Raw genomic sequence first — 26,113 nt, 5'->3', positions numbered from 1 at the left:
CCAAGCCAAAAAAAAGTGAGCTCTAACGGTGAGTGAGATTTGCTTCAAAGATGCCATATCTCAAGCTTCTTCTTCTTCTTTTGTTTTTTTTTTTTTAAGGTAATTATCTCAAGCTATTTATATACACTGGAATAATAATATAGACCTTCACGTTATGCATCATCATTATGATCCGGGAAAATGAATCCCAAACATGAGGCCCACGCTAGATGAGCCCACACATGGTATAGTTTAGGCCAGTGCAATAGCGTTGTTTCGGCCCTTTTGGGCCAAAATGGGTTGGCTTGTCAAACTACTCCCGAATTGAGTAGGTATGGCCTCGGGGTCTTGCCTTCCCTCTAAAAGAGGGTGTCTTTTGAGAAAGAGTTTTGAGAGATGGAACGAGAAAGGAATTGATTATGGTAATATAAAGTGGGAATTGATTATGGTAATATAAATTAAAAATGAATTTTATTTTGGTGTAGATTAAACTTACATATTTAAAGTGTGTTTGGGGTTGCAATTTTACTGGCCAAAAATTTTATTTTAAATAAAATCGTAAGAAGTGTATTGTTTTGGGAGTGCATTTTTTAAAATCTGCGATTTGAAACCGTATAAAAAACTGCATTTTCAAATCGTATGCATTGTGTACGTTTTTTGAAAATTCACTATTTTAAAAAATAAACTACGATTTTAAAGGTTAAATTGTAATTTTACCATACGTTTAACTACATTTTTATAAATTGTGTTTTCAAATTACAGGTTTTCAAGTCGCATATTTTGAAATTGCAAACCGAAATGAATTTTTAATGGTGTATATGTTGTTACGTCATTTAAAATTTTAAAGGATATGGCACCATATATGTTGACGTGGCAATATATACATTATTAAATGTAACCAAAAAAAAAAAAAAAACCTTGACCATAAAATGAATCATTTTTATTTCAAGTAGAATGAAGAGGATCGCATGCCTTAGCATTAAAGTATTTATTAAATTACTAAGTTTACTCTTTTTTATTAGCTTAAACTTTTTAAATAAGTGATGATTTAATATAGTATTAAATTCAAAGGTCATTAGTTTGAACCCTGACTCTAACGTTTACCTCTCATTTCGATTAATTATTTTACGTGTTGGACCTTGCTTATAAAGGCTCATTTGAGCCCACACGTGATGGTGAATATTAAAGCATTGATAAATGATTAAATTTAAATTTATTTATTCCTATCGGCTTAAGTTTTTTAGATAAGTTGTGATTTATCACTTAATGATTAACTTATAGTTTTCTTATTGGAATTTTGGGGGGTTCATCTCATAAATTTATTTAATTTTTTAAAAAATGAATTTTTAAAATTTATTTTTTCTCTCTTAGGGCGACATCCCTAGAGGAGAAGGTTGTTTTTGTCTTGTCCTGTTTTGGAATTAAGATGTAGATTTCTTTTTTTTGTTGTGGTTTTTATCCTCTGTGCGTTGGATTGTAATTCCCTCTATGAGTAAAGATTGCCGACGTGTGGTAGGAATCAAATTAGGCGGCAGACTGAGACAAAAGTGGTTACACTTAGTTTGCTAGTATGACAGGGATGGCAAGAAGTTTGGGTGAGAACCAAGGGGATGTGATCATGTTTGTAATTGTTTTACACGAGTCGTGGGCTTCAACCGATAACAATATTCTTTGAATGGGGGATAAATTTATGGAGAAGTTTCTTAATTGGTTGTAAACCTCCAACATGGAGATTGTATTGGAGGAAATATAGATGTATGGCGAGAATGTTTCTTGAAATATCTGGAAAACTGTTTCTTCAGGGTTTAGGACTCTGTTTTCTGTAGAACAATTTGCTCTCTTGGTTTGATGAATGAAATATAATCTTTATTTCAAAAAAAAAAAAGGGGGGGGGGGGTGTCTAAGAGTGGTCCCACAGTAGAAAATTGATAATAACTTAAAAGTGCATGTTTTATCTGTTAAAATAAGCATTATCATACTATGTTTTATTCTAATTTTTGTATTTAATATTTAATTGTGGAATATTGTTTAATTATTAAAATTAAGCTTAAATTGATATTAATGAAATGAATTGTTTTTTTTTTTTTTTTTTTTTTTTTTTTTTTTTTTTTTTTTTGTAGAAGACCGAAAGAAAAGAGGAAATAAAAAGAGAAGAAAAAAAGCTAGGGACATGCATGTCTTTTCTTGAGAATTAAGAGAGCTCATATTCTTTCCAAGAAGAGGATCATGTATGATTTTTTCCTTGATAAACGAAGCAGCAGCTGTGATTTATTTCCATAATGAACTGGCAGTACCACATAGTGATCAGACATTATTTACTTCCAAAACTGGCAGAGGACGTGATTATTTCTATGAATACCTGCAATACAAAGTTATATTTTCTCGTCTCTTGTACACATCTATGGGCGGCATCAAATAGAAAAGTCAAGTTTCTTTAATAAGGAAAGTGCGGCACTGCAGACCTAGCCAAATTGTCTATATATATGCTTTCTTTTTTTTTGGAAGATGGGGCAGAGAGAAGAGCCAAGGAGCATGGAAGAGCATAGAGGCGCAGAGTTTGAATTTTTATTTTTTTTTGTTTTCAATTATATATATTTAGTACTTTGATTATGAAATTTATTTTCATAAACATGAGTGGATAATCCTTTACCTAGGGATAGAGGTGAAGCCTAGTATTTTTATTATGTCTTCTTGGGACTATTTGTTTTTCATAGATGAATGATTAAATTTTAGGGATGATTTTTATTTGAGAGTAATTTAATGAGACAAGTTTATTTTGATTCCTTATGATTTTTTATTTTTTTATTTTTTATATCAAATGCTTATTTTGTTTGATTTGATATGATTCAAAAATATATGGAATGCTTAATTTATTGTTTCATGTTTTTTAAATCAAATTCTCAATTAACCCATGTTTGATCTATTTTATATTTTTTTATGTCTCATGAATACGTAATAAAATACTAAGTGGATCCTTGAAACCTCAGTCTTCCCCAATATTATCTTCCAAATCAAATTTATTTATTTTAGCTTTATAGTTTACTTTTTAATTTAAATTATATTCCTTTGCTCCACTTTCGAGTGGAAACCAAAAGCAAAATTCTTATTTTTTTTTTCTTTTCTACATAATAATAAAAATTATTCTCTTGTATCTAATCATTCCCTGTGGATCGATCTCGGACTTACCATGATTTACTACTTGCGAAAACTTACACTTGGGTTTGCACCCTTTATGGTCCAACAGAAATTAATCATTTAATTAATATTTTAACATTATTCTTACGGGTGGGCTCAAAATTCTTTTGAATAAGTAAGACCTAACATGTGAAAATTTAATTTAAATTAATAAATGAATTATGAAGACAAATTTAAAATTATAAATGAATTATATATGAGGACAAAATTATACTGCATTAGTTGACTTTTCATCACTTAATTTGTTACTTCCCGTAATCTTGTTGAAGGAAGTCGAAGGTTGAACACTCGATCTGCCTTATTTTCTGCCTATAAATTTTTTTTATTTCTATTTTTATTTTTTATTTTTTATTTCTATTTTATTTTTGTGCAATGCTTCCTAGAGCTAATTATACTGTATTAGTCGACTTATCCCGTCACAAAGTTGTCAGTTGTCAATCATTAGTTTGTAGGTAAGTGTTTAGCTTAACCAATAACCACCAATAAGATAGGGATTAGGGAATAAAAAAGTGAAAATACCTTACACACATACAGACATACTAGAAATTTCCCCATGAGACATTACAAATTGAGCAGGATTAGATCACAAAAATCTTTGGTTCAAAATCACAAGATCTTTGGTTGTTAGGCTTAGATTTTTCTTAATTTTCTTATTCTCAGCCTTTGAGGGAGATTAATCAATTAGCCCACCGTATCTTTGGTGGTTGCAATAGGCAAGATACTTAATGAACAATACTAAAAATTACATTTTTCTTTTTTAAAAAAAAAAATTATTTTTTAAGTATTATTTATTTATATTTTTAATAGATCTATATTTTTTTGAGTAATGTTTCTTACACAACTCTCACACAACTTTTGCACAACTCTAACTACTTTTTGTTATGGTCAACCATTGGATTTGTTTTCCAACATGTGGGTCCTAAATATTCAATGGCTGATTTTAAAAGAAAGTTGTTAGAGTTGTGTAAAAGTTGTACAAAAATTGTGTAAGAAACATTACTCTATTTTTTTACTATGATCGATACATGTCGACTTCTTATTAGCTCTGACGCGGCGCCTAACAGAATCTATCAAAATTTTTAACGGAATTTGACTCTAGGAGCAATTTGTAAATTAAGCCAACTACAGGGATCTCTGAACTAATTTTAATACTAAAATGAACGATTTGTAATTTAAACAAACTATAGGAACCAATAATACAATTTTTCCTAAATTTTATCAAATTGTATCTCATAACAGATAATGCAAAAGATATAAATGGTTGAAAAAAAGAAAAAAGAAGTTACCCTCCAAAGAGTACTAGGAGCGTGATCTTTTTATTCATCCAAATAGAAATTATCTAAATTTCTTTTATATAGTTGGACTCGGAGAACTTACTAAAGGAAAATATATTCATTCTCTCGTAGGTTAAGCATTTTTTCCCTTTTTTTTTTTTTATTAAAAAGAAAAATTGGGTTAAGATATCCAATATCTAACTTAGCAACAAATTCAACAATAGTCATTCTGATCGATCTAATTATTCATCGCGTCATATGATGTAGGACTGTAATTATTATTAAAAAACAATTATTTTTAATCTTTTTTTATTCAGTTTAAATATTTTTAATATTAAATAAATACTAATATTTTATATATATATCTTCAATTTTAATATATTTATCATCCATACATCGTCATAAGAATTCTTTAATTCCAATATCCCTCCATAAACCATGTATATGAAATGAGGGTTACGTCCCCTATGACGTAAGAAAGTTCCGCATTGGACCGCGTATATGGAAAAGTCATGCATGGCTTGAATAGTCGGGAACCTTGAGCCACCGTATTTATGTGCTTGACAAAATTTTCTTCGTTCCGCGTAGATGGTATACTTTTAAACACCCGTTTCAATCAACCCGGCCGGCCGGAAAAATTAGAAAACACACGTTTTCAATCGAGACTGAAAAATTGAAAATTGAAAACACACGTTTTTAGTCATTATTACCTATCCCTAGACTGATTAATTAATATTTTTAATATTTTTTAGAATGTGCCAAAATTATAATCATGTATACCATTTCAAATGAAGCTAACTTAGTTTGTACTTATCCCCAACTATGGAGCCAAAAGCTCTTATAAATCAAGGTTGGAGGTTAAAAAAAAAATCCACCCCTGCTTAATTATTCCCAATTTTTTTTTTTAATTGTAGGTTGAGGTAGAAGCTGAATCTCTAGCAGTAAATAAAAAGTTTGATTGCATATTCCTTTCTCGAACGATGTTGATTGCATACTTATCCCTATACTGAATGATGCATGCATGTTACCATGTACAAATTGACAATTTTGCTAGAATTTAATAGTTCATGGATGTTGATTCCACTACGTTTCGTCGATCATCTTTCCTTTAGATTTATTTTGCCCTTTCTGGTTGGCGTTGAGCTTGAATTGCTACGGCCAAATTGTTGGTTGAACTTGAAGCTCAATTTCTTAATTAAGCCAATAAAAAAAAATGTGAATTTAATCATTTTTTGAATTACTTTTTGAAAAAATAGAAAAAAAAAATGATTATCAATCTTTTGTGAGAACCGATTAGTATTCTAACAATCCTTATTAAGTGTGGATTCAAGTGAAATAAAAAATAAATTGGAGAGTCAAGATTCGAACTTATCAATACATGTGCTATGATAATATGTCAAATCAATAATTATTTAATTAATATTCTAATAAAATATTTAGCATAAATTTGTTGGTAATTGAAAGATTTGAAGCTGAATTTCAGCCAACTTCTTAAATTGATCTAAAGCTCCTGTTGCTAATTGTTTCTTAAGCTTAGGATCATCCAGATTGCAAGTATATATATATATATATATATATATATATAGAGAGAGAGAGAGAGAGAGAGAGAGAGAGAGAGATTTAACTCATCTTCTGCAAATTGTCTGATCTAGTAAGAGTTTTTTTGTTTGTAAGTATCTAGTAAGACTAGTTAAGAGCACAGCCAACGATTTATAATTTAGTTGCTTTTAAAAAAATAGCGATTTCAAGACGTAGATAACGTAAACACAATTTTAAAAATAAAGTAAATGTTTGATAAAATTGTGGTTCAACCTTTAATTTAATTTAATTAATTAATTAATTAATTATTATTATTTTAAAAGCACTCTTCATTGTAATTTGAAAACGTATATTTTTCATATTTTCAAACGCATTTTCAAACGAGATGTTTTTCGTGATTTATTTAAAAACACGTTTTTTAACTTGTAAAATTGCAATGCCAAACACAACCTTAATTCATTCAAACTAATTGTATAAGATAGTCAAGTGGTTGCCTCTGCAAAATCGTGATGCCGAATGCACCCCTTCACCGGCCTCCCCACCCCCAGATCCACCACGAGCCACTCTAACCATCCCATCCCCCAACGCGTGTGGTCCACATGCAGCCCACCTTCTCCACTGGTTTGTGAGGCACACGCAACACCTTATTTGTTGGTGTACTTGTAGGTTCAAATATTTCCTCTAAAAGAGCCTGTCATTATCTCCTTCCTTAATAAAGTAGGAATAGTACTCTCTTATGTCCAAAGCTGTCGTGGAGCATGGTAATTTGTTTAGAGTAGTGATAGGCGGGGCAATCCAGCGGCCCCTGTCCGGCACTTTCCATTTAAATAAAATTTTTTTATCAAAAAAGTTTGCTGGGAGACGATAAAACATCCCCCAAGTATCATTTTTTATTTGTTTAAGGATGACAGAATATGATCTTCATCATTGCCTGTGCAACTTTATTTTAGCAGTTCGTTCATCGGACTGTATCACATAATTTCATACACTATAATTACTTGTTTTTGGGAGTTTGTTGAGTTCCACACCCTCTCATGTTATAGTTTTGGGTAATAATACTTTTTACACCGACTAATGTAACGTGTTTTAACTGTCTTTTCGTGTCAATTACTTAAAAAAATAAAAATAAAATCACTTAAAACAGGTTACGTCAGCCGATATTAAATGGCTAAGTTTTTTTTTTTTTTATTTATAAATTTGTTTATTTGTTTTTTCGAAGTGGCGGGAAAAAAGCACTATCCAACCACTAGATATCAAAAGCATGGGTCGAGATTGAATGAGGTCTCGAACAACCCACAAAAATAAATAAATAAGAGTTCTCTTATGGCCCCACCTACAGCTAGATTCTAGAATATATTTCTCGCTGCCAAATGGAAATTTAAGACAGTAGTGGTCCATAAATTGAAGAAAGAAAAGAAAAAAACAAAAAAAAAAAGTAAAAGAGAAAAATACACAACTTCTCTTAAATTATCATTTTATTGTCAATGTTCTTTCCAAATTATTAATTATGTTAACGTCCTCCTAAAGCTAACAAAAAGATAAAAATAATCTTAAAAAAGCTTAAATAAGACAAATATATCCTTATAAATTCGAAAAAAAACTAAAAAAAAAAAAATCAATTTAAAAAAAAAAAATCAATTTTTTTTGGAAAGATTGAAAATAAAAACAAAAATTAAAAAAAAAAGAAGAGAAAATGAAAATCCTAGGGGTGGCCCAAACTGAAAAATATATAAAAAAAAAAAAATGAAAAACCTTGGTTTTTGATTTTTTTTTTGATTTCGTTTTTATTTTAAAAATAATTTTTGTTTTTTTTTTTGTTTTTATATAATTTTAAGAATTTTTATAATTTGATGAAGGATATTTTTTCATTGAGAGACAATAATATTGTTTGATAGTTTAAAAAAATATTGAAATAATTGATAATTTGAGAAGCACAATAACATTTGTGTAGTATTTTAACTTTTACATGATAGTGAAGTCCACACACTAAGCCCCAACTTCATGCGAAAGAGATGAGTGCACATGTTTGACGCTTGCAGTGAAAGTAACCTTTCCCTTTAGGGTATATGTGATTTTCGAAAGTAAAAACACAAGGTCGTACCACTTGTACCATCCCCACATTGACTGTCTCTCTCTCTCCCTCATGGGAAATGAGTGACAGAAAAAATCAACAATTTGCTTGTTATTAATTTGTGGACGAACAATTCCCTGCAGACCACATCGAATCCTCAAGACCCAAAAGAAGCTTCATAGTTCATATTCTACATCAAGCCTACAATTTCTTTGATCCACAAGAAGAAAAAATGGGAACTTTGGTAGAAAGCAGTTAGAGAGAGAGAGAGAGAGAGAGAGTTGCATGAAGGAAAACGATAATAAAGCTTTAAATGCAAGGTGGTTGATGTATAGTCTCTTTCCGATATTTCTCTTTTCCCTTAGGGACTAAGCATATACCCATTTCTTCCTTTATTATTTATATTAGACCTTTGGAGCAAATCTTTAAGACAAAGGCGTACAAGACCCAGCTTTATGTGCTTTATTCTCGTACAAATCCTGATTACCCGGACAATGGATCTTATTGCACACCCATCTGTCTTAGCCTCCTCCTCATCGTCTATGTTTGTGAATTTCTTTGAAAGAGTTAGAGAAACCTTCCATTTCGCGGTGTCTGCGGTTATTGGGAACATCTTCTCTGCGATCTTCACCTTCTTCTTTGCATTAGGTTGGTTTGTCTCTTCCTTTTTCGATCTCTTTCATTGTTTTCTTGAACAGCATGTTCTACATGGATTATGCCCATGAATTGGCATTTGATTGTTGATCTGATTTTGTTTTCTGAAATGGGTCTTGCAATAAATTGGATTTTTGGGTTTTGTCTTGGTATAATGATCCCTATTACCATGGTAAACTGCTTGTTTTTTTTTTTTTTTTTTTTCTCATTTTGGGGTTTGATTCCTTTAGAAAATTGGATTTAAAAACTAAAATTGATCGGAATTTATTGAAGACGGAAATGAGCTTTATGGGGATAATGATATGTGGGTGGGGTACATAATATTTTTGGTTGGATTCTGAGTACAATCGAAGAGAACAAGTTAAGCATGTAGACAAAGGGGTGTGGAATTTGTTGCCCTTAATCTATGTTCAAAATACATCCAGAATTAAGTGTAATCTTGCATGTTTCCTTAGACGAATGAAGACATAAAGTACCTTCATTTCTGAATACTACTTCTTTTCCTAAGATTGATGCTGAAGGAAATGGCATTTGTGTTGGCAGTGGGCACCTTATTAGGAGCTATGACTGGAGCTTTGATAGGCCAAGAGACCGAAAGTGGCTTTGTTAGAGGGGCTGCCGTTGGAGCAATATCTGGAGCTGTTTTCTCCATTGAAGTCTTTGAATCTTCTCTTGTTCTTTGGCAATCAGATGAATCCGGTATTGGGTGTCTCCTCTACTTGGTAAGCAGTTTAGCTCCCATCCTCAATGTCAATTATCGTGATATAGTGTTGGTTTAGACGAAGAAAGAATTAGAGATTTGTTTGTTCATATTTGGCTAACCCTAAGTACCCAATTCATGATTCCATATAAATTGTACAGATTGATGTCATTGCAAGCCTTCTAAGTGGGAGACTTGTTCGCGAGCGGATCGGTCCGGCCATGCTAAGTGCAGTGCAAAGTCAGGTAATGATGCAATGCAAATAGTAGTACTCCTTGGTGGATTATGCCGATATGTTCTCATTTGCTTACAATTTCGTTGTGCTTAATCAGATGGGTGCTGTTGAAACAAGCTTTGATGAAATCCCTAACATCTTTGACACTGGCGGGGCCAAGGGTTTGCCAGGAGATTCAGTTGAAATGATCCCAAAGATCATAATTACAAAGAATGACAATGTAGATGCTTCTGGAGAGGAGGTCTCTTGTTCAGTGTGCCTTCAGGTTCAGCCATAATTTTCATTTTTTTTATATTTTTTTTTTTTTTACTTTCTCATAGACAAGTTGTGAAATATGCTTATCTAATCGACATTGTGAATTTCTGCATATTCAGGACTTTCAGCTCGGAGAGACAGTTAGATGCTTGCCTCATTGCCATCACCTGTTTCACCTACCTTGCATAGATAGGTGGCTCCTTAGGCATGGTTCCTGCCCCTTATGCAGAAGGGATCTGTGAACATTATTTCTGTAAATTACAAACTGAAGAAAGTTTTCTTTTATTATTTATACAGTTATTTAACTCTTAGGGCATTTGTATTTTGTTGTTACATTGTTGCTCTGGTAGTTGGAGCTTACCACGTTATGAGTTAGATCATTGTACTTCACATTGGCGATCATGTAAATTTTTTTTTTGAGTTATGACAGTTCTCATTGCTTCTTTTGATATGCAGTCACCTCCCTTTGTTTCATTCCTTTCTGCTGTTTGCGGGCAAACACACCAAACTAGAAAATTAAACAGGGCTATTAGTACTGTTACAATTTCTAATTACTGTATTGGTATTTGTTATTGATGCTAATACAGACTATTAGATTCGCCTTTATTAGGGTGTAGTATATAGCATTTTTTTTATAAATATTATAGCTTTTAATACAAATTCTTTACAAACTGAGGTGAATGGTGATACTTATCATTCAGCCACAAAATAATTAAAATGTACTTGTGAAATCTTGTTTTATTTTTTTGAAAAATACTTGGGGCACTACAATTTCTGTGTAAATTGATGTAACAATTTATAATTGGTGAAATGAATCAAATGATTAAGAGTATAGTCCAAATACTAATTAATTAAATTGACAACTCAATTTTTTCGTTTAATCATTTCAGTTTATAAAAGAAATGTAGTAAAAGGCTAAAAGCTGTAGTACTCTTATTAGCACACTCATGTGGACTGTCTTATGAGTTTATAGGATCCGAATCCTCTCCATTAGAACCATTTCATGGTGCATATTAAATTTTACAAATTTAAGGACATATAAATGACGTGATATCATTCACACCATTAAATGTGGCAAAATAAAATTTAAATCGTGATTTTTTTATTTATTTTTTACTTTTCTTTTTGGTGTACTCATAAATTTATTCATCTCTCATTTATGAGTGTAACAAACGATGGATTCCTGTGATAAATATGCCGGACGATGATAGACATATATTGGGTTCGTAATTAATCTTGGCTCAGATTTTGCCAACGAGGAGTGATTGGTGCACAATAGTTGTGCAACTGTTGTGCACCACTCTAGATACATGGGATGGGTCTCACGTGGGACCCATGTGATAGAACTCACTACATAGGATTCACTCCATGTCTCTAAGACCTTGCACAACTATTATGCAATAATCATTTTCCTTTGCTCATAGGATGCCCATGAATGTCATTGGAGATATCAAAACACAACAGAGGAGGTACAAACAAGAAAACACAACAATAACTAAATCAAAACAAGACCAATAAACCTAGGCTTAATAGATAGTTTGTTTCGGTAAGTTCACTTTTTGTATGGCCAAAAAAAAAAAAAAAAAAAGTTAAATTACAATTTATCTCAAAAACTTAAGCTAATAGGAAAAAAACAAGGTTCGAACTCAAGAATTTTGCTTTAACAATATCATATTAAATTACCATTTTTCTTAATAAGAAGAGGTAAATTTAATTACTTAATTAAGCTTTAATAAAATAAATATCCAAAAACAAAAACAGGCAAAACCAGATCGAGGAAACTCTCAAAAAAAAGAAAAAAAGGAAGGCAAATGAGTAGGAGGAAACTCAAAGGGGAAAAAAGAAGAAAGAAAGCACTGGACCAATAAAGTAATTAACTTCTATTTTCTCAGGTATGAATTATAACGTCAATAATTTATAGTATTTTCTTACAAGCAATAACGATAAAGAAGTTTAGTTCAAATAATACTTTATATTTTCTTATAAATAGTATACTTGTAAGTTGTAGCCTTGTAGGTGGTTGAACCTCCAATCCTCCATAGAATTTATAGGTATAACTTCCATAATAAAGAAAACAAAGAATATTTTATTGCCTCTGGAACATTTTTCTTTCCCAAGTTCCTGTGTGCAGGGGTGAAACTGGAACTTTAGATCTAGGGGCAAAATTAAAATAATATTTTTTGGGGAGGTGAAAAGTTATTTTTTAAAAATTTGTAAATAGGTTTATAAAAAAAAAAAAAAATCATGGGACTGGCCGACTAACTGTTGGAGCATTTTTTTTTTTTTTTGGAGGGGAGCCCCAACGAGGTTCTGGCCCTTGCCTAGTTGCCTTGCCCTATGTGCATGCCTTTTAATTTTTAATTTTTTTTTTTTAACAACTCTCCTAAATAAATGAGGGACAAATTTTCGTTCTTCCCAATCAGTCTCTTTAAACTGATAAGAGTCTATACAAGTGAATGAAATGTGAAAATCATATATTATATTTAAAATACATAAAAAAATTACATATATTACAAATACATATGCTTAATGAATTAGGTGGACGAAAATTCATGCACCTACAACACGGCAATTAACTTGCACCACAAAAGGCAAAAGCTTTTTTCTTATCTTCTCGATGCTTCTCAAGTCTTAACCAGCACTTTGACTTCATTAACGTGAGGATGGCATACCTTCACCTTGTTTTTTTTTTTTTTTTTTTTTTTTTTTTTTTTTTTTAAATTTAAAAAATGAACGTATTCATGTGATATTCTCACGTTCTCCAATCGTGCCTTCACCTTCAGGGCAATATTTAATTAGTCAAAGGTTCATGTAGTCTCTAGAGTTGTTCGTTTGTAGGAAATTAATTATATGGTTCCTGTTGGGCCAAAGGACTCAATACCCTATCAATCAACCAACCAATTCGAAACTTTAAACCAGCTACACTGAATCCTCTCATTCTCATAAAGGAACCTCCAATGAAAGCGTAACACATGGCAAACAGTTATAATTAAATTTTATGGCAAAATTCGTTATAAAGAGCAACATATGTTTGGTAAAAGGAAACTTTTCGCCTCCTTCCTTCCGATTTACTTTCCTTAAGATTATTCTCTTTGATTAATGCATACCGCATTAAAGTTATCTTCCACCGGCCTACAAGCTATTTATTTTGCTAATTTTTTCTCTCCTTATAGGCACTTTCGATTGTTACATCAGCACGCAGATAACGGTCATCATCAAGGATAGAAGTAGAACTAAAGGTTTTTTATTTTATTTATTTTTTGTGTGTGTTGTGTGTTGGTGGGGGTGGGGGTGGGGGTGGGGGTGGGGGGGGGGGGGGGGGGGGGGGGGGGGAATAGCTTCTAGTCCTCATGATCAGCCACAGGTGAGCATGCTTATGATGTGAACCAATTGATCACAAAACACAGGAAAATGATATATTGGCTTGTTCGAGTAAACCGTGATCTCAAATAATTAATTTGAGAAAGCTTGATCTCCCAAAAAATACAGTAAACTGTATTTTACATAACAATAATCAACTTGCTTATTATTTCATTATTTTCTTCCTTAAATAAACAAATAGGTTAACAATACTAAAATAGGAGTATAATTCTATTATAGATAGAATTGCACTACTTCTATCATTCAACTAGCTAGAATCTTACTGCTTTACTATATTTTACATAACAATAATCAACTTGCTTATTATTTCATTTTTTTCTTCCTTAAATAAACAAATAGGTTAACAATACTAAAATAGGAGTGTAATTCTATTATAGATAGAATTGCACTACTTCTATTATTCAACTGGCTAGAATCTTACTGCTTTTCCAAGAGAGCTTTAATTGAAACTAATCACTCCTTGTAAGGATGTAAATAAACCAGTCCATTTAACAACCCGCTTGGTTTAGTTCGATCCGAATTCGAGCTCGATACTATAAAAACTCGCTCATTACTATAGAAACCTGCTCGATTAGTAAATGATACATACCCAACTCGCTCGAAAAACTCGATAGAGGCTCGTGAGCTTAGCTCGTTTAAAGCTCGACCGGATCGCTCACCTAGCTTGTTAGTCTGACTCGTTAGCTCGTTCATATCTATTATATATTACTAAAAATGAGTTATGAAAATTTAAGCACGGATATTAATAATTAAGTAATATATGTTACTTAATATTTATGTGTGTGCATTAGTTAACATATTAACTAGTTAGTTCATAAACTAACATATTATCTAATTAATTAACATATACTAAGTAAATGTAATTAATTATATGTTACTCGATATTTATATATATATATATATATATATATATATATATACTAAATAAGCATATAGTATACTAACTAAGTAAATATTGTATTACATATTAATTATAATACTTTGATAATAATATTTAGTATGTTTAGCTAACATATTAAGTTATTAATAGTTAGTATAGAGGTTATTCACAAACTCGGGCTTGAACTCCGTTTTGATCACACATTGAAAAATTTAATAGTCTACCACGAGTTCTAGTTGAGCTAAGCTTATCGAGTAACCCGGCTCGGCTCGGCTCAAATGTTATTCTTAACGAGCTCGAGCTCGAGCTCGTCTGAGTTTTAAATGAGTCGAGCTTGAACACGCATTTTATAGTTTGGCTCGAACTCGAACTCGACTATTTAAGCTCGATTCATAAACGAGCAAGTTTTAAAATCTTAAAATTTGACTCGGCTCGGCTCGATTACTACATCCCTAACTCCTTATCTTCTCTGGATAGAAGAGATAAGACTCTTATTCAACTACTACTCCTATTTAGAATAGATAACTATTTAGATAAAGATGTAATCCTTACCGATTAGGATTACATCAGCTTAAAAGCAATTCCCACAAAAATCACAAAGAAGAATATGATCATGTACATATGTGGCACAACTAATTGTATTCTTCCTCCAGCATCTCTACGACTCTAGAGTCTAACCCTCTTAACAAGGTAACTAGCTCTATTAGGTTGAACCTTTTCCATACTCAAAGTTTTACAAGTACATATGTGGCACAGCTAATTGTATTCTTCCTCCAGCATCTCTAAGACTCTAAAGTCTAACCCTCTTAACACGGTAACTAGCTCTATTAGGTTGAACCTTTTCCATACTCGAAGTTTTACAATATATATATATATATATATATATGTCTCTAATAGGATGAAAAAATCTTTATATGCTTTCCTATAAAACGTATTTTAGTGTTGTCTTTTCGTGGGAATCTTGCATACCCCTGTAATCCATGAGAGCACGACAAAAAAAATCCAAAATTAAAATATGTGATTATTAAATTATTCGATAAATTAAGTGGAACAATGACTAATGAAAGTAAATTAGTTGGTAATTATTAAGTCAAACAATTACTAAAATACATCAAACGGTGCAATCAGTCGCAATATTCCCTTTTTAATGGTTTAACATTAATATCAATTGTGACTCTAAACTGGTTGAATGAATCCGCCCCATAGCATTGAAGATCGATACACAGAGAATTCAGTGCCTTGTTCTTCTTATCAGAAACCTAGAATAATATCTTGCCTCTAATTAAGAAATTAATTAAAGCTTGTGGGTAACCAGCTGGTCCAATATTTAATGTTTTTATTCATCCAAAAAAAAATATATATATTTTCATGAAATATTACTTTACACCATGCACGTACGAATCATTTAAAATACAATGTATAAAATTGAATAATTGATGCTATGATGGAGACACTTATGGACTCGCACAACTTTTGTACGTATACCAAAGATTTGCTGTCGTGTCACTTATCAATTCTTATAATTTTTTTATACGAAATATGAACTTTCCAAGAAATTAAGAGGTTAGTTTAATAGGTTTAACCTATTTAATTAAGGGTGTGTTTAGAATTGTGATTTTTATAGACAAAAAATGTAATTTTAAATTAAATCATAGAACATAAATCGTTTGAAAACTACGTTTTTAAAAATTACGATTTGAAAAAGCAGAAAATCTGCATTTTCAAATCGCAAATAAGATGACGCTTTTTGAAAAACGCATAATTTTAAAGGGTAAACTGCGATTTTAATAAACACTTAATTGCATTTTTAAAAATTATTTTTTAAAATCGTATATTTTAAAATCGTTATTTTAAATTACATTTTTTGAAATCGCAAACCCAAACGGATCCTAAATAAATTGATTAGACTTGACCTATATAATTTTATATTCATGCTATGCATTAATTCGCTTTACAAATTCCGCCATCAAGGTGAGCCTCTCCTCAACCTTTTGGTTAATGGACTATGAGACTCGATCATTTTCAAATCATTTTCCGTTTTAATTTTTATTTCTCACATTGTTATGACTGTAGGGTGTATGTATTCGGGTCTCTCACCCCCTTCTTATTGTAATTTTTTTTTTCCTTTTAGTAAAAGAAAGAAAAAAAAAAACCCCTCCAGAAGCATGGAGATTAAGTGCCTCCTCGGGCAACTAAGTTGTACATGCATGAGTTTACGTAGACGTAGACGTAGACATAGACGTATATGTACATGTACATGCTATTTTGGCCTATGTGCCGTCTGAAGAGATCGAAGACCAACTGACCAAGTCACAAGCGAGACATGGAAAGCGATCGACTCTGCAAAAATATAGACAGCCGGCAGTTGTTTAATGTTTTTGTATATACCACGTACATCGATGTACCCTTCATATTCGATCCCCACTCTCTCCTTATCTTCAACGAAGCAATTTCATGAAATTATGGAAGAATGTGTGTTCATGTTAAAGATCACTTAATTACTTCACTTTCTTTTTAGAAGATCAGGACCATATATACATACGAGCTGTAATGGAAGCTACACAACCTTCTGTAGCGCCTTCACGAGCATCGCTATCGCTATTGCCATTGCCATTGTCAACGCCATCACCACCGCCTTCACCAGCATCGCCATCGCCATCACCATTGCCATTGCCAACGCCATCACCGCCGCCTTCAGACAACGGTCATAGCCATTTGTTGGGAAGACTTATACTCGGCATTCTTATTGTTTTGGTGGTTGTCTTGTCTTACTTCTTATACAAAAGGGTACTCTTTCCAATTCTCAAGCGACGTTACAGGCAGAAAGGTGTGTAATCTTTTTGTTCGAATATAACTTTCTTCATAAAATTAAAAAAAGGTTATGCATGCACTTTTGTGAATGATTATCAACGCCAATGTTAGAGATGATGGCTCATATTCGGAACGAGGAAGTAGTAGTATTGGTTAATTTTTGTATGTTATGCCAGAGTCGAATAATAGGTTGAGAGATGCATGTGCCAAAGCCCTCCAAGTATGGATAAGGGTATACTGAGAATTTCAATGTACTGTGTTAAGGTTTTAACTAGAGACCAGAGAAGAAATTAGAAGGGGCCCCTTTTTGCCCCCAATATGGGCAAGGGTATATTGAGAATTTCAACGTACAATGTTAGTGTTTTAACTGAAGACCAAAGAGAAAACTAAGGGGGGTGGTAAGGGCCATGACCCCACTCCCCCTCTTTTATTTACAAATTTATATATAATCATATGGTTAAAATATTTATGTATTTATGGTTAAATATTTATATATAGCAAAAAACACTTAAAATATTTATACATAGTTAAGTATATATATTTTTTGGCCTAAAAAAGTTAAGTTTAGCTCCTATCAAAATCAAACTTGGTCATTCATTCATGTTTTGGCCCTGCCTAATAAGAGAAATTTTAGTTCTGTCCTTTCGGGAAACGATATATTTTTGACATAGTGAAATTAATCGTACTCGCTCCCGTAGACGTAGGCATATTATTATTGTCTAAGCACGGAAATTCTATATATTTTGTTTTCTCTCTCTTTTCTTTTACTTTTCACTAAATTGCATGGTCTGGAGTCGATCTCGACAATCCTAAACTATTAGTAATATGAACAAGTGTGGAGTGCCACTAAACCATGACCTGAAAATATGAATCGAAAAGAATTCATTCTGCTTTGAAATTGTTTGTAGCATTCTTTGTGCTTATTACTGTGAATTATGATTGGGGAAAATAACAATTAGGAAGCTTGAAAGATGAGAGTATAAAATTGAGGCGATTCCAGTCGGAGGAACTAGTGAAGGCTACCAACAATTTCAACCAAGATTGCTTGTTGGGGTCTGGTGCATTTGGGAATGTCTACAAGGGGACCTTTGGCATAGAAGGAGCAGTACTGGCAATTAAGAGCCCCCATGCTGGCTCAAACCTGAGCGGTGAAGAATTCAGAAATGGTGAGCTTCAAATATTGCTGTTTTAACATATTTGTTCAAACATATATGCATGCACAGGGTTTGAAATTTGAATTTCTTCCTTCCCAGAAAAAAAAAAAAAAGAAAAGAAAAGAAAAAAGAAGGTAAATAATTGTGTGTAGTGTTTTCTTGAATAGAAGTGAGGCTACTGTCAAAAGTCAGACACAGGAACCTTGTTGGTCTGGTGGGATTTTGTGAACAACCAGGTACGTAACTATATATATATCACCCAAGAAGTATCAGTAAATCACTTGTTGTTCCAAAAACTTAAGCCGATAGAACCTTATGCTGATGTATATATACAAAATATGGAGCAATGGAAGTGCAAATAATATTCAAGAGAGAGAGAGAAGAAGAAGAAGAAGAAGAAGAAGAAGAAGATATCCATGTACAAACTATATCCCGATGTTGCCCTCTCTTTGTGTTTATTAACTTTCTTAATTTATACCTTGAACAGGAGCAAAAGGGGGAAGATTATTAGTTTATGAATATGTACCAAATGGTTCTCTGCTTGAGTACATTACGGGTAAGTTGTTGATGTGGTGCCAATCAGCCATTTGATATGTCTTTTCAACAAAACCTGATTGCTAGTGACACATGGTATGATAAAAGTGTAGTTTCTGACATTTCTCGTTATGTTTATCTGTTGACTTACTGTGCATTACTAAGCAGGAAGAAGAGAGAGCTTAACTTGGAGGCAGAGGGCAACTATAGCCATTGGAGCAGCTAAAGGTTCGTTCCTCACATAATAATTTCCGCATTAATATATGGAAATTAATAAACAAAAAAAAAAAAATCAATAAATTTGGTTTAAAAATTGACAGGCATTGCTCATTTGCACGAAGGGGTAAAGCCTAGCATAATCCACCGGGACATAAAACTAAGTAACATCTTAATCGGAGATGGGTTCGAAGCCAAGGTTTCAGATTTCGGGTTGGTCAAATCAGGACCTACTGGGGACCAATCTCATGTCAGTAGCCAAGTCAAAGGGACACCAGGATACATGGATCCTGCTTACTGTTCGAGCTTCCATTTGACTCCATTCAGTGATGTCTATAGCTTTGGTGTTATTCTACTGCAACTTGTTGCCGCTCGGCCTGCCGTTTACACAGGCCAAAATCGATCCAACTATCATATCATTGAATGGGTAAGCAATCCAAGAATCTAGCCTCAATCATAAAATGTTTTATTCATTAGACCGGAATCCTGAAATTCCCTACTCAGATTTCAAGAAATTCGGAAAGGAAATGAGATAGGGAATCTCGGGCTTCAAAGTGCTGAGGTAAGTTTTTTGGCAATTTGGGGTGCATAATTCGCCTGCTCAACACATCAGGACTCAAGGTCTCTTAAAATTTTTGGGGAATTTGGGTTGCAGGACCCACCTCTCAGCACCTTGGGACTCGGGGTCCCCTCTTTCATTCCCCGCCTGAATTTTCTGAAATTCGGGCTAGAAATTCATGAAGATTTCAACCTAGCATGAATGAATAGCCATTAAGGCATTAACTCTTGTACAAAGTTTTGAATAAAATGGGACTGTGTCGTATGTACAAAATGCAGGCAAGGCCAAGCTTAGAGCAAGGCAGCGTTGTAGATGTTTTAGATGCTAATCTTCTATCACAGCCATGCAACATGGAGATGATGCTAAAGATGGGACAACTAGGCCTAAGATGTGTTATGGAAGTACCCAAACAACGCCCAACAATGACCCAGGTGTGGCGGGAACTAGAAGAGGCCCTGTATTCAGTTGAAAACTTCATCAACAAACAGCCCCCGATCAGGGGTCCTGGAAGATCATCAAGCGGCCGCGGTGCATCTTCTCGATCAATAGACCAAGGGCCGCATACATCAATGGACCGCGATTTTTCTCAAAGCTTTGTGAGTGTAAATGGCGTTGGCTTTCAGAGGTTTCATGTGGACATGGATAGCCTCTCCTTTCAAAGCGCAAGCTTAAGGTGTTTGGAAGATAATAGTCTTAGTGTCGACTTTGATAGGAACAGCTTGAACGGAAATTAGGACTACGTGAGGATGCGGAAGAAGACTTGTCTATGCGATATATTATGCAGCAGATAGAAAGCTGAATTTCCCCCTCGAGTCGTGTTTGAGCTTTAACGAAACCCCTCGGCGTAAGAGAACCGTGTTTGGTTTTTGTGTTCCATCTTTTGTATTTTTTTTTTTTTTTTATTAACAAGACAAATACATTACCAAACAAGTCACAACACAGAAACGGTTCACATTTTTTTCAAACCCAAAATAAAAATTACCCAAGAAAATAACAAGCATTGCCTGATTCCAAATGTGACAAAAGCTTCTCGATAAAGCTCCCATTTTCCGTTCTCTTATCGGTTTGGGATTTTTTTTTTTTTTTTTAATGATTTAATTGGCTGATACTTTCGCCAAGAACGTGCATTTAATCATTTAATCAATACTTTAACACTTCTCTCACATGTATGCTCAAACTTTCCCTCAATAAGTAAGACCCAATAAATAAAATATTTAACTGAAATAAAATAAATGATGGAGACAAAACTCGAATCAAGAATATTTGTTTTTATACCACGTTAAATCAACATTTATCAAAAAAAAAAAAAAATTAAGTCAATGGAAAATTTAATTATTTAATAAATAATTCAACAACTAACAACAAAGATCTTAACTCTAGTGTTCAAATACTTCATGTATATAGAGAATAAGAGAAGTTGCTATATAACTATTTTTGGAGAAAATGCTGTAAAACTCAACCAAATATACAATTTAATTAAAGATCTTAACATCCCTCCAAACCCTTTTCCATCTTTTCTTTTCACCTATTATCAGCTTTAACTCTAGCGTTCAAAGCCCATTCCTTCTAGTTGTATGATGAGTTGCCAACCTTTTCATCCACGACCTTTGCTTTTTTGCTGAATGTCAAAAGATCAGCACACATTTTCTCTGAAGCTTTAAAAAACTCAGCCAAGGACTCAAAAACTGAAGAAAATCCAGTCCGAAATCCATTTACAGTGGTAAATTGTGTTTCTTGCATGCTAGTATGGTGCTTTGCTTTCTCAGCGTCTAGCCTCTTCCTAAACATATCTAACATAGCTTTCCTCTCTGTCAAACACTCAATCCGACTCCGCACATTTACCTCTGATTCTTGCTCATGAAGCTTTGATTCAAGAATTCTGCTCTCTGCCCTCTGGAATGCCAGGACCTTCCTGTCAAGTTCTTTGGCAAGTCCATCCACCTTCCTTTTCTGTTGCTGCTCCTCTCCTTGTTTGATCCACAAAGCTCGAATATCCTTCCCCAAGCTTTTCATGGAAGAAGTCACTGATTTTTCTGGCAACTTCTCCAGGCACGCTAACCAATCATGACAGATTGCAAGTAACGGCGGCCCACTGATAATATGCGGCGGGACTGAAGACCCATCTCTGGAGTAGAATTCAAGTTCAGGGGCAATGAACTTGGATAGCCAACCATGAAGTGCTTCAATGTATGCCTTCTGTGAAGAAACATATGCAGTGAAGCAAGCACGCCAATTTTGAACTTCTGCTTCAAGCTGAAGTGTGGCAAGACGGTGAGAGTCATTGCAGAACTTCCCATAGGCAGGACAGTTAAAAGAATTAACTTCATACATGATTCGGTTTTGGGTTTCATGTGATTCCACCACTATCTTCCAGATTCGCATAAGGCTGCAGAAGTGGGAGAAATAGTTGTTATCATTGTTAGAGTATTAATTAAATGAATACAATTTATTATCAACTTAAACTTTTGGGATAAGTGCTGATTTAACATGATATTAGAATAAAGTTCCAAAATTGAACCTTGTCTCTGTCATTCACCTTGCATTTTAATTAAATATTCTACGTGTTAGTCCTCCCTTATTAACATGAGCTTAGGTTCACACGTGAAGGATAGTGTTGCGATAAGTGGTGATTTAACAATCATAAAACTAAATTGAAATTTCAGGTTTCTCAAATCTAACCAACTAATTTGTCTCATCTACTTCCTTATTACCTATGTATCAGCTCTACAAGTTGTGGTTGCAACTCTTCATCTCTCAGTTTCTGAATTCTTTGGGAGATTGATTCTGCACTTCGAATTGCAACCAAGATCCTGGCGTGTAAGTCTTTTACTTCAGCTCTGGTTTTGTCCCCAGAGTATAGGCCATCTCCTCCGGCATCCAGGTTCCTCAAACGGGAGCATTTTCGCTCATAAAGTTTCCTGGTCAAATCTCCTGCCTGAGAACATGATTTAAAACATGTTCAAGGAAGTTGATAAATGGTAGGATGTATCTCACATTACCAAGATTGTTTACAGCAGCACATAATCGATAGCTTTATGGTAGCAAATTCTAAATCCAAAATGAAAAGCTGTTAGAAACTTTAATTAATTGAAAAGCTTTGCAAAATGGGAGGCTGAGCACTCCTGATTTCAAAACTCTGTTTCAACCAAAAACAAAGATATGCTGCTCATATGTTAACTCCAAAAGGGCCTATTCCTTCTTCTTCTTCTTCTTTTTTTTATCCTTAAGCCTCCCAAAGGGCATTCACAGCATTGAAAATCTCCCTCATCTGTTTTCCCCCATTAGAAACAAAGATTTTCTAGTCTTGAGTTGATATACACTTTGTTGCACCTAAATTTCCAATTCATATTCACATTCAGTTTGTCCATTTCTACAGCATATAAATACTTCAACCAAATTCAAAAGAGAAAGAAATGTGCTTCAGAATAATGCTCAATGGAAGGCATGAACACTGCAGTTCATTAAACAAGACAGTAGATTGGCAACAAAAAACAAAAGAACAGATTAAAGTTCCTTGATGACTGGCTATCAATTTTAATCATCCATATCTACCACATAACAATAATAGAGACTAAAGAGGGTCCATCTCAAAGGCTGCCAACAATTAGTAGAAGAGACTTATCAATCAGTAGGAAACTAGGAGGAATTTGTAAAATTGAAGAAAGCATAAGAATGAGTTTACCTTCACCTCCTCATAGAGTTTCTTCTCCCAAGCATATAACCTTCCCAGCGTCAGTGAATGGCTTCCGGATTCCATTCCACCATAGTCATCAAATAAATCATTTTTGAACTCTGTCCACGTCGAAGAACTTTTGGAGCTACATGAGAGGAGACTTTTGCATGAAGAAGACTGAGATGAGGTTGATCGATTCCATGTAATTGACCGAATGAGCTTATTTGAGCTCTCTGCACCCAAATGTCATGAATGAATTAATAGATGAAGTAAGAATCGTAAGATAAGATGAAAGATGGTACATGAGCAATGTCCAACACATAACAAAAATAATGATTCTTCCCTCCATAGAAACAAATTTAAAGTATGTTTGCCCTCTGGTATCGATTTAGAGTGCGTTTTTAAAAACTTATGGGTTGAAAAAATAGATTTTTTTACGTTTTTAAATCACAGATAAAGAGGTGCATTTTCAAAATTGTAAAGTTTTAAAGGTAAAACTATAATTTTAAAGGTCAAATCACAATTTTAACGGATACTTAATTATGCTTTAAAAAAAGTGCACATTTTGAAACTACTATTTTTAAAACCGCATACTCAAACCAACTGATCTTAAAACTACAGCAAGCACATACAAGTCACGAAAAGACTAATTTATGAAATTGTCAAAGAAAAAAGAGGAAAGAGAAGAGAACCCACCTTTAATTTCCTCCAAACCAGATTGCATTGGAACTCTATTGGCCTCCAGCATCCTAGAAACATCGAAACCAGAATGATAAGCCCTAATAAAATGGTCCTCAACATCCTTCAATGCTTCCAACAATTCCCTCCCATCTGGTGCTGTATCAATCATTCTAAAACTATTATGCTCCTCTTGGCTCTCATTAACATCATCCCCTTCTGTCACAGACTCAACCACACCAACCTCACCATTGTTCACATCCACAACCTTTCTCTCACTTATATCTCTTTCTCCATCCTCCTCCAACTCTGGAATCCCTTCTTCCTCTCTCAGCGCCCTCAGATCCTCATCAGAGCTTTGACTCAACCCACTCACCACTTGTGTTCTCATCCCATCATACGCATCGTAGAAATCCCACCCAAAATTTCTATGTACAGCTACCATTGGCGGAGCCATCTCACCACAGAAATGCTCACAGACCTCTTCTCCTTCTTCTGCATCCTCAAACTCGTTCTCATCACCTTCTTCTTCTTCTTCTTCTTTAGCTTCTTGGTTTCCCCATTCTTCTTCTTCTTTGTTAGCTTCTTGGTTTCCCCATTCTTCTTCTTCTTTGTTAGCTTCTCGGTTTCCCCATTCTTCTTCTTGTTCTTGTATTTCTCTTTCTACCTTAGAAGAATCTAAAAAAGCTGCAGAATGATAGGTGGGACGCGCAATGGTTTCAGTCATCTCAGAAGCAGAGGAAGGGAAGGTGATAAAAAAGGGAGAAGATGGAGAGGAATGCCGAGCTACAAACAGCCTTATGGCGGCCGCTACTGCATTCAGCGAGTGATTATACTTGAAATGTGCATCTGCAAGCGCATACCTCCGCTCTACCGCCAATCTTACCAAGCGCTTTCTCTCTTTACAGAGCGTCACCACGTCGTATTCTTCATCTTTCTTAGACGCAGCACAACCCATCTCTTCAAACTCAGCGGTGGGGTTTTTGCAGAATCAGTTACCCACTTACCCAAATATATTAACTAAAAGATGAAGTTCTTGAAAAGTTTTAGAGAATCACATGCTGCAACTGAATGAGATTAGATGCTTTGGTTTTTAGCAGAGGTTTTGGAGTAAGGAGATGAGGTGAGAAACACTCTAGAAGACAGATGGATTTGTCGGAAAACGAGATGAACTAACATGTAAATGTTTCTCTTTGGAAAGTCTCAAGCCAAACCATTGCATAATCGCAATAGAATTCAGAGTACGTACTGCAAGAAATGTGGAAACTGGAAAGAGATGCTTCTGTAGTGCAGTGTAACTCTCAGCTGCCAAATTTTGAGAGATTTTTGTAGATTTTGCAGGGATTTTAGTGGTCATAGGCTCAAAGCTAGAGAAAGAGAGAGTAACCATTGCATGACGAACGAGTTTCACTCTCCTTTTCGTGGATACGTACCATCACGCGTTGCAGAAGAGTGTGAGACTACCGGGCCCTATTTGGTAAAATAATAATGGCAACATAAATACATTTTGAGGTTGCCGTTTCGCAGGTGAGAAAGAAACTACAGTGTTTTTTTGCTAGGAGACGGCAAGAACCTTGACCTCGGCAAAAGATATTTTGTCTTCAATAATCAAAAGTTCCTACTGGTATATATTTGGTGCCGTCCGATTAGAATCCAGTGAGGTCAACAAAGTGTTGATTGCATTCGACTACAATATATAGGAGATGATATCGATGATGTACAGTGAGCCTCACCTCACGACAACCATTGATCGAACAATCTTTCTACAAAGAGTTGCGGGAAAAGTTGGTTTTATCTGCAATGGCAGAGTCCTACCTGTAGCCTTCTTTTGGAGGATCCTTCATCCTAGTTAAGGATTGAGATATGACGAAGATCTCTTCAGGCCCTGAATTGACCATTAAGTGCTAAAACCTAGACAATGGACTGTACGTGGTCACGAGGACAAAGATATCTATCTATCTTTAAATCTATATATTTTAAAAATAAGAAACGTTACAATCCTTTCTAGCGATGTTTTAACTTTTTATGCTGATATTGTATTTTATTTGTAATAAAAAAAAATATTACAGTTTAATTTTTCTTTCATATTTTTATTAAAAAAAAAAGAAGAAGATATGTTAGCATAAAAAAATTTCAAAAAGACACTAAAAAAAGCTTTAACATTTACCTTTAAAAATACAGGTAAAAATGACTGAGACTTTACCTGCTCTAAGAATAAATATTGATTTAATAAATTAAGGCATGTTTAGATAGCATCGTTTTATTTATTTTTAAAAAAATAAAAATAAAAAAACGTGTTTGAGTAAAAAAAATTTAAGTAATCCA

General features: G+C 33.8%; 3 protein-coding genes across 5 annotated transcripts; 2 read left to right on the top strand and 1 right to left on the bottom strand.

Annotated features, from left to right (window-relative positions):
- The first annotated feature begins 8,094 nt into the window (after window positions 1-8,094).
- On the top strand, window positions 8,095-10,353 carry LOC133851612 (NEP1-interacting protein-like 1). The gene is made up of 5 exons (XM_062288104.1): window positions 8,095-8,706; window positions 9,256-9,434; window positions 9,574-9,657; window positions 9,745-9,912; window positions 10,022-10,353. Exons 1-5 carry the CDS (start codon window positions 8,514-8,516, stop codon window positions 10,142-10,144), a joined length of 747 nt encoding a protein of 248 aa, XP_062144088.1. The 5' UTR covers window positions 8,095-8,513; the 3' UTR covers window positions 10,145-10,353.
- Window positions 10,354-16,564: 6,211 nt separating this feature from the next.
- LOC133851923 (probable serine/threonine-protein kinase PBL22) lies at window positions 16,565-20,367 on the top strand. Of its 2 annotated transcripts, none has more exons than XM_062288552.1 (7): window positions 16,565-16,990; window positions 17,934-18,140; window positions 18,299-18,364; window positions 18,616-18,684; window positions 18,831-18,890; window positions 18,983-19,305; window positions 19,716-20,367. In XM_062288552.1, exons 1-7 carry the CDS (start codon window positions 16,714-16,716, stop codon window positions 20,169-20,171), a joined length of 1,458 nt encoding a protein of 485 aa, XP_062144536.1. In that variant the 5' UTR covers window positions 16,565-16,713; the 3' UTR covers window positions 20,172-20,367. The 2 variants fall into 2 exon arrangements, with proteins under 2 accessions (XP_062144536.1, XP_062144534.1); XM_062288550.1 differs by having other exon boundaries at window positions 18,296-18,364.
- Window positions 20,368-20,836: 469 nt separating this feature from the next.
- LOC133851139 (protein ALTERED PHOSPHATE STARVATION RESPONSE 1-like) lies at window positions 20,837-25,266 on the bottom strand. 2 transcript variants are annotated; one of them, XM_062287449.1, is made up of 4 exons: window positions 23,807-25,266; window positions 23,126-23,343; window positions 22,149-22,372; window positions 20,837-21,823 (listed from the first exon to the last, which is right to left on the bottom strand). In XM_062287449.1, the coding sequence occupies exons 1-4, from the start codon at window positions 24,744-24,746 to the stop codon at window positions 21,004-21,006; spliced, it is 2,202 nt and encodes a 733-aa protein (XP_062143433.1). In that variant the 5' UTR covers window positions 24,747-25,266; the 3' UTR covers window positions 20,837-21,003. The 2 variants fall into 2 exon arrangements, with proteins under 2 accessions (XP_062143433.1, XP_062143432.1); XM_062287448.1 differs by having other exon boundaries at window positions 23,120-23,343; window positions 23,807-25,265.
- Between the last annotated feature and the right edge of the window lie 847 nt (window positions 25,267-26,113).

Source organism: Alnus glutinosa, chromosome 12, assembly GCF_958979055.1.
Source record: "Alnus glutinosa chromosome 12, dhAlnGlut1.1, whole genome shotgun sequence".
NCBI lineage: Eukaryota > Viridiplantae > Streptophyta > Magnoliopsida > Fagales > Betulaceae > Alnus > Alnus glutinosa.
The sequence above is the reverse complement of the archived record's forward strand: the minus strand, read 5'-3'. Positions and strand labels throughout refer to the sequence as shown.

Excerpts from the sequence above, each read along its gene's own strand:
- LOC133851139 (XM_062287448.1), bottom strand. The coding sequence starts at position 24,746 with ATGGGTTGTGCTGCGTCTAAGAAAGATGAAGAATACGACGTGGTGACG. Across the intron at positions 23,344-23,806 it reads TGGTTTGGAGGAAATTAAAG|AGAGCTCAAATAAGCTCATT; the intron begins GTGGGTTCTCTT and ends ATTTGGGTGCAG. Across the intron at positions 21,824-22,148 it reads CTTGTAGAGCTGATACATAG|CCTTATGCGAATCTGGAAGA; the intron begins GTAATAAGGAAG and ends CCACTTCTGCAG.
- LOC133851923 (XM_062288550.1), top strand. The coding sequence starts at position 16,714 with ATGGAAGCTACACAACCTTCTGTAGCGCCTTCACGAGCATCGCTATCG. Across the intron at positions 18,141-18,295 it reads CGGTGAAGAATTCAGAAATG|AAGTGAGGCTACTGTCAAAA; the intron begins GTGAGCTTCAAA and ends TTTCTTGAATAG. Across the intron at positions 18,685-18,830 it reads TCTGCTTGAGTACATTACGG|GAAGAAGAGAGAGCTTAACT; the intron begins GTAAGTTGTTGA and ends ATTACTAAGCAG.
- LOC133851612 (XM_062288104.1), top strand. The coding sequence starts at position 8,514 with ATGTGCTTTATTCTCGTACAAATCCTGATTACCCGGACAATGGATCTT. Across the intron at positions 8,707-9,255 it reads CACCTTCTTCTTTGCATTAG|TGGGCACCTTATTAGGAGCT; the intron begins GTTGGTTTGTCT and ends TTGTGTTGGCAG. Across the intron at positions 9,435-9,573 it reads TTGGGTGTCTCCTCTACTTG|ATTGATGTCATTGCAAGCCT; the intron begins GTAAGCAGTTTA and ends TAAATTGTACAG.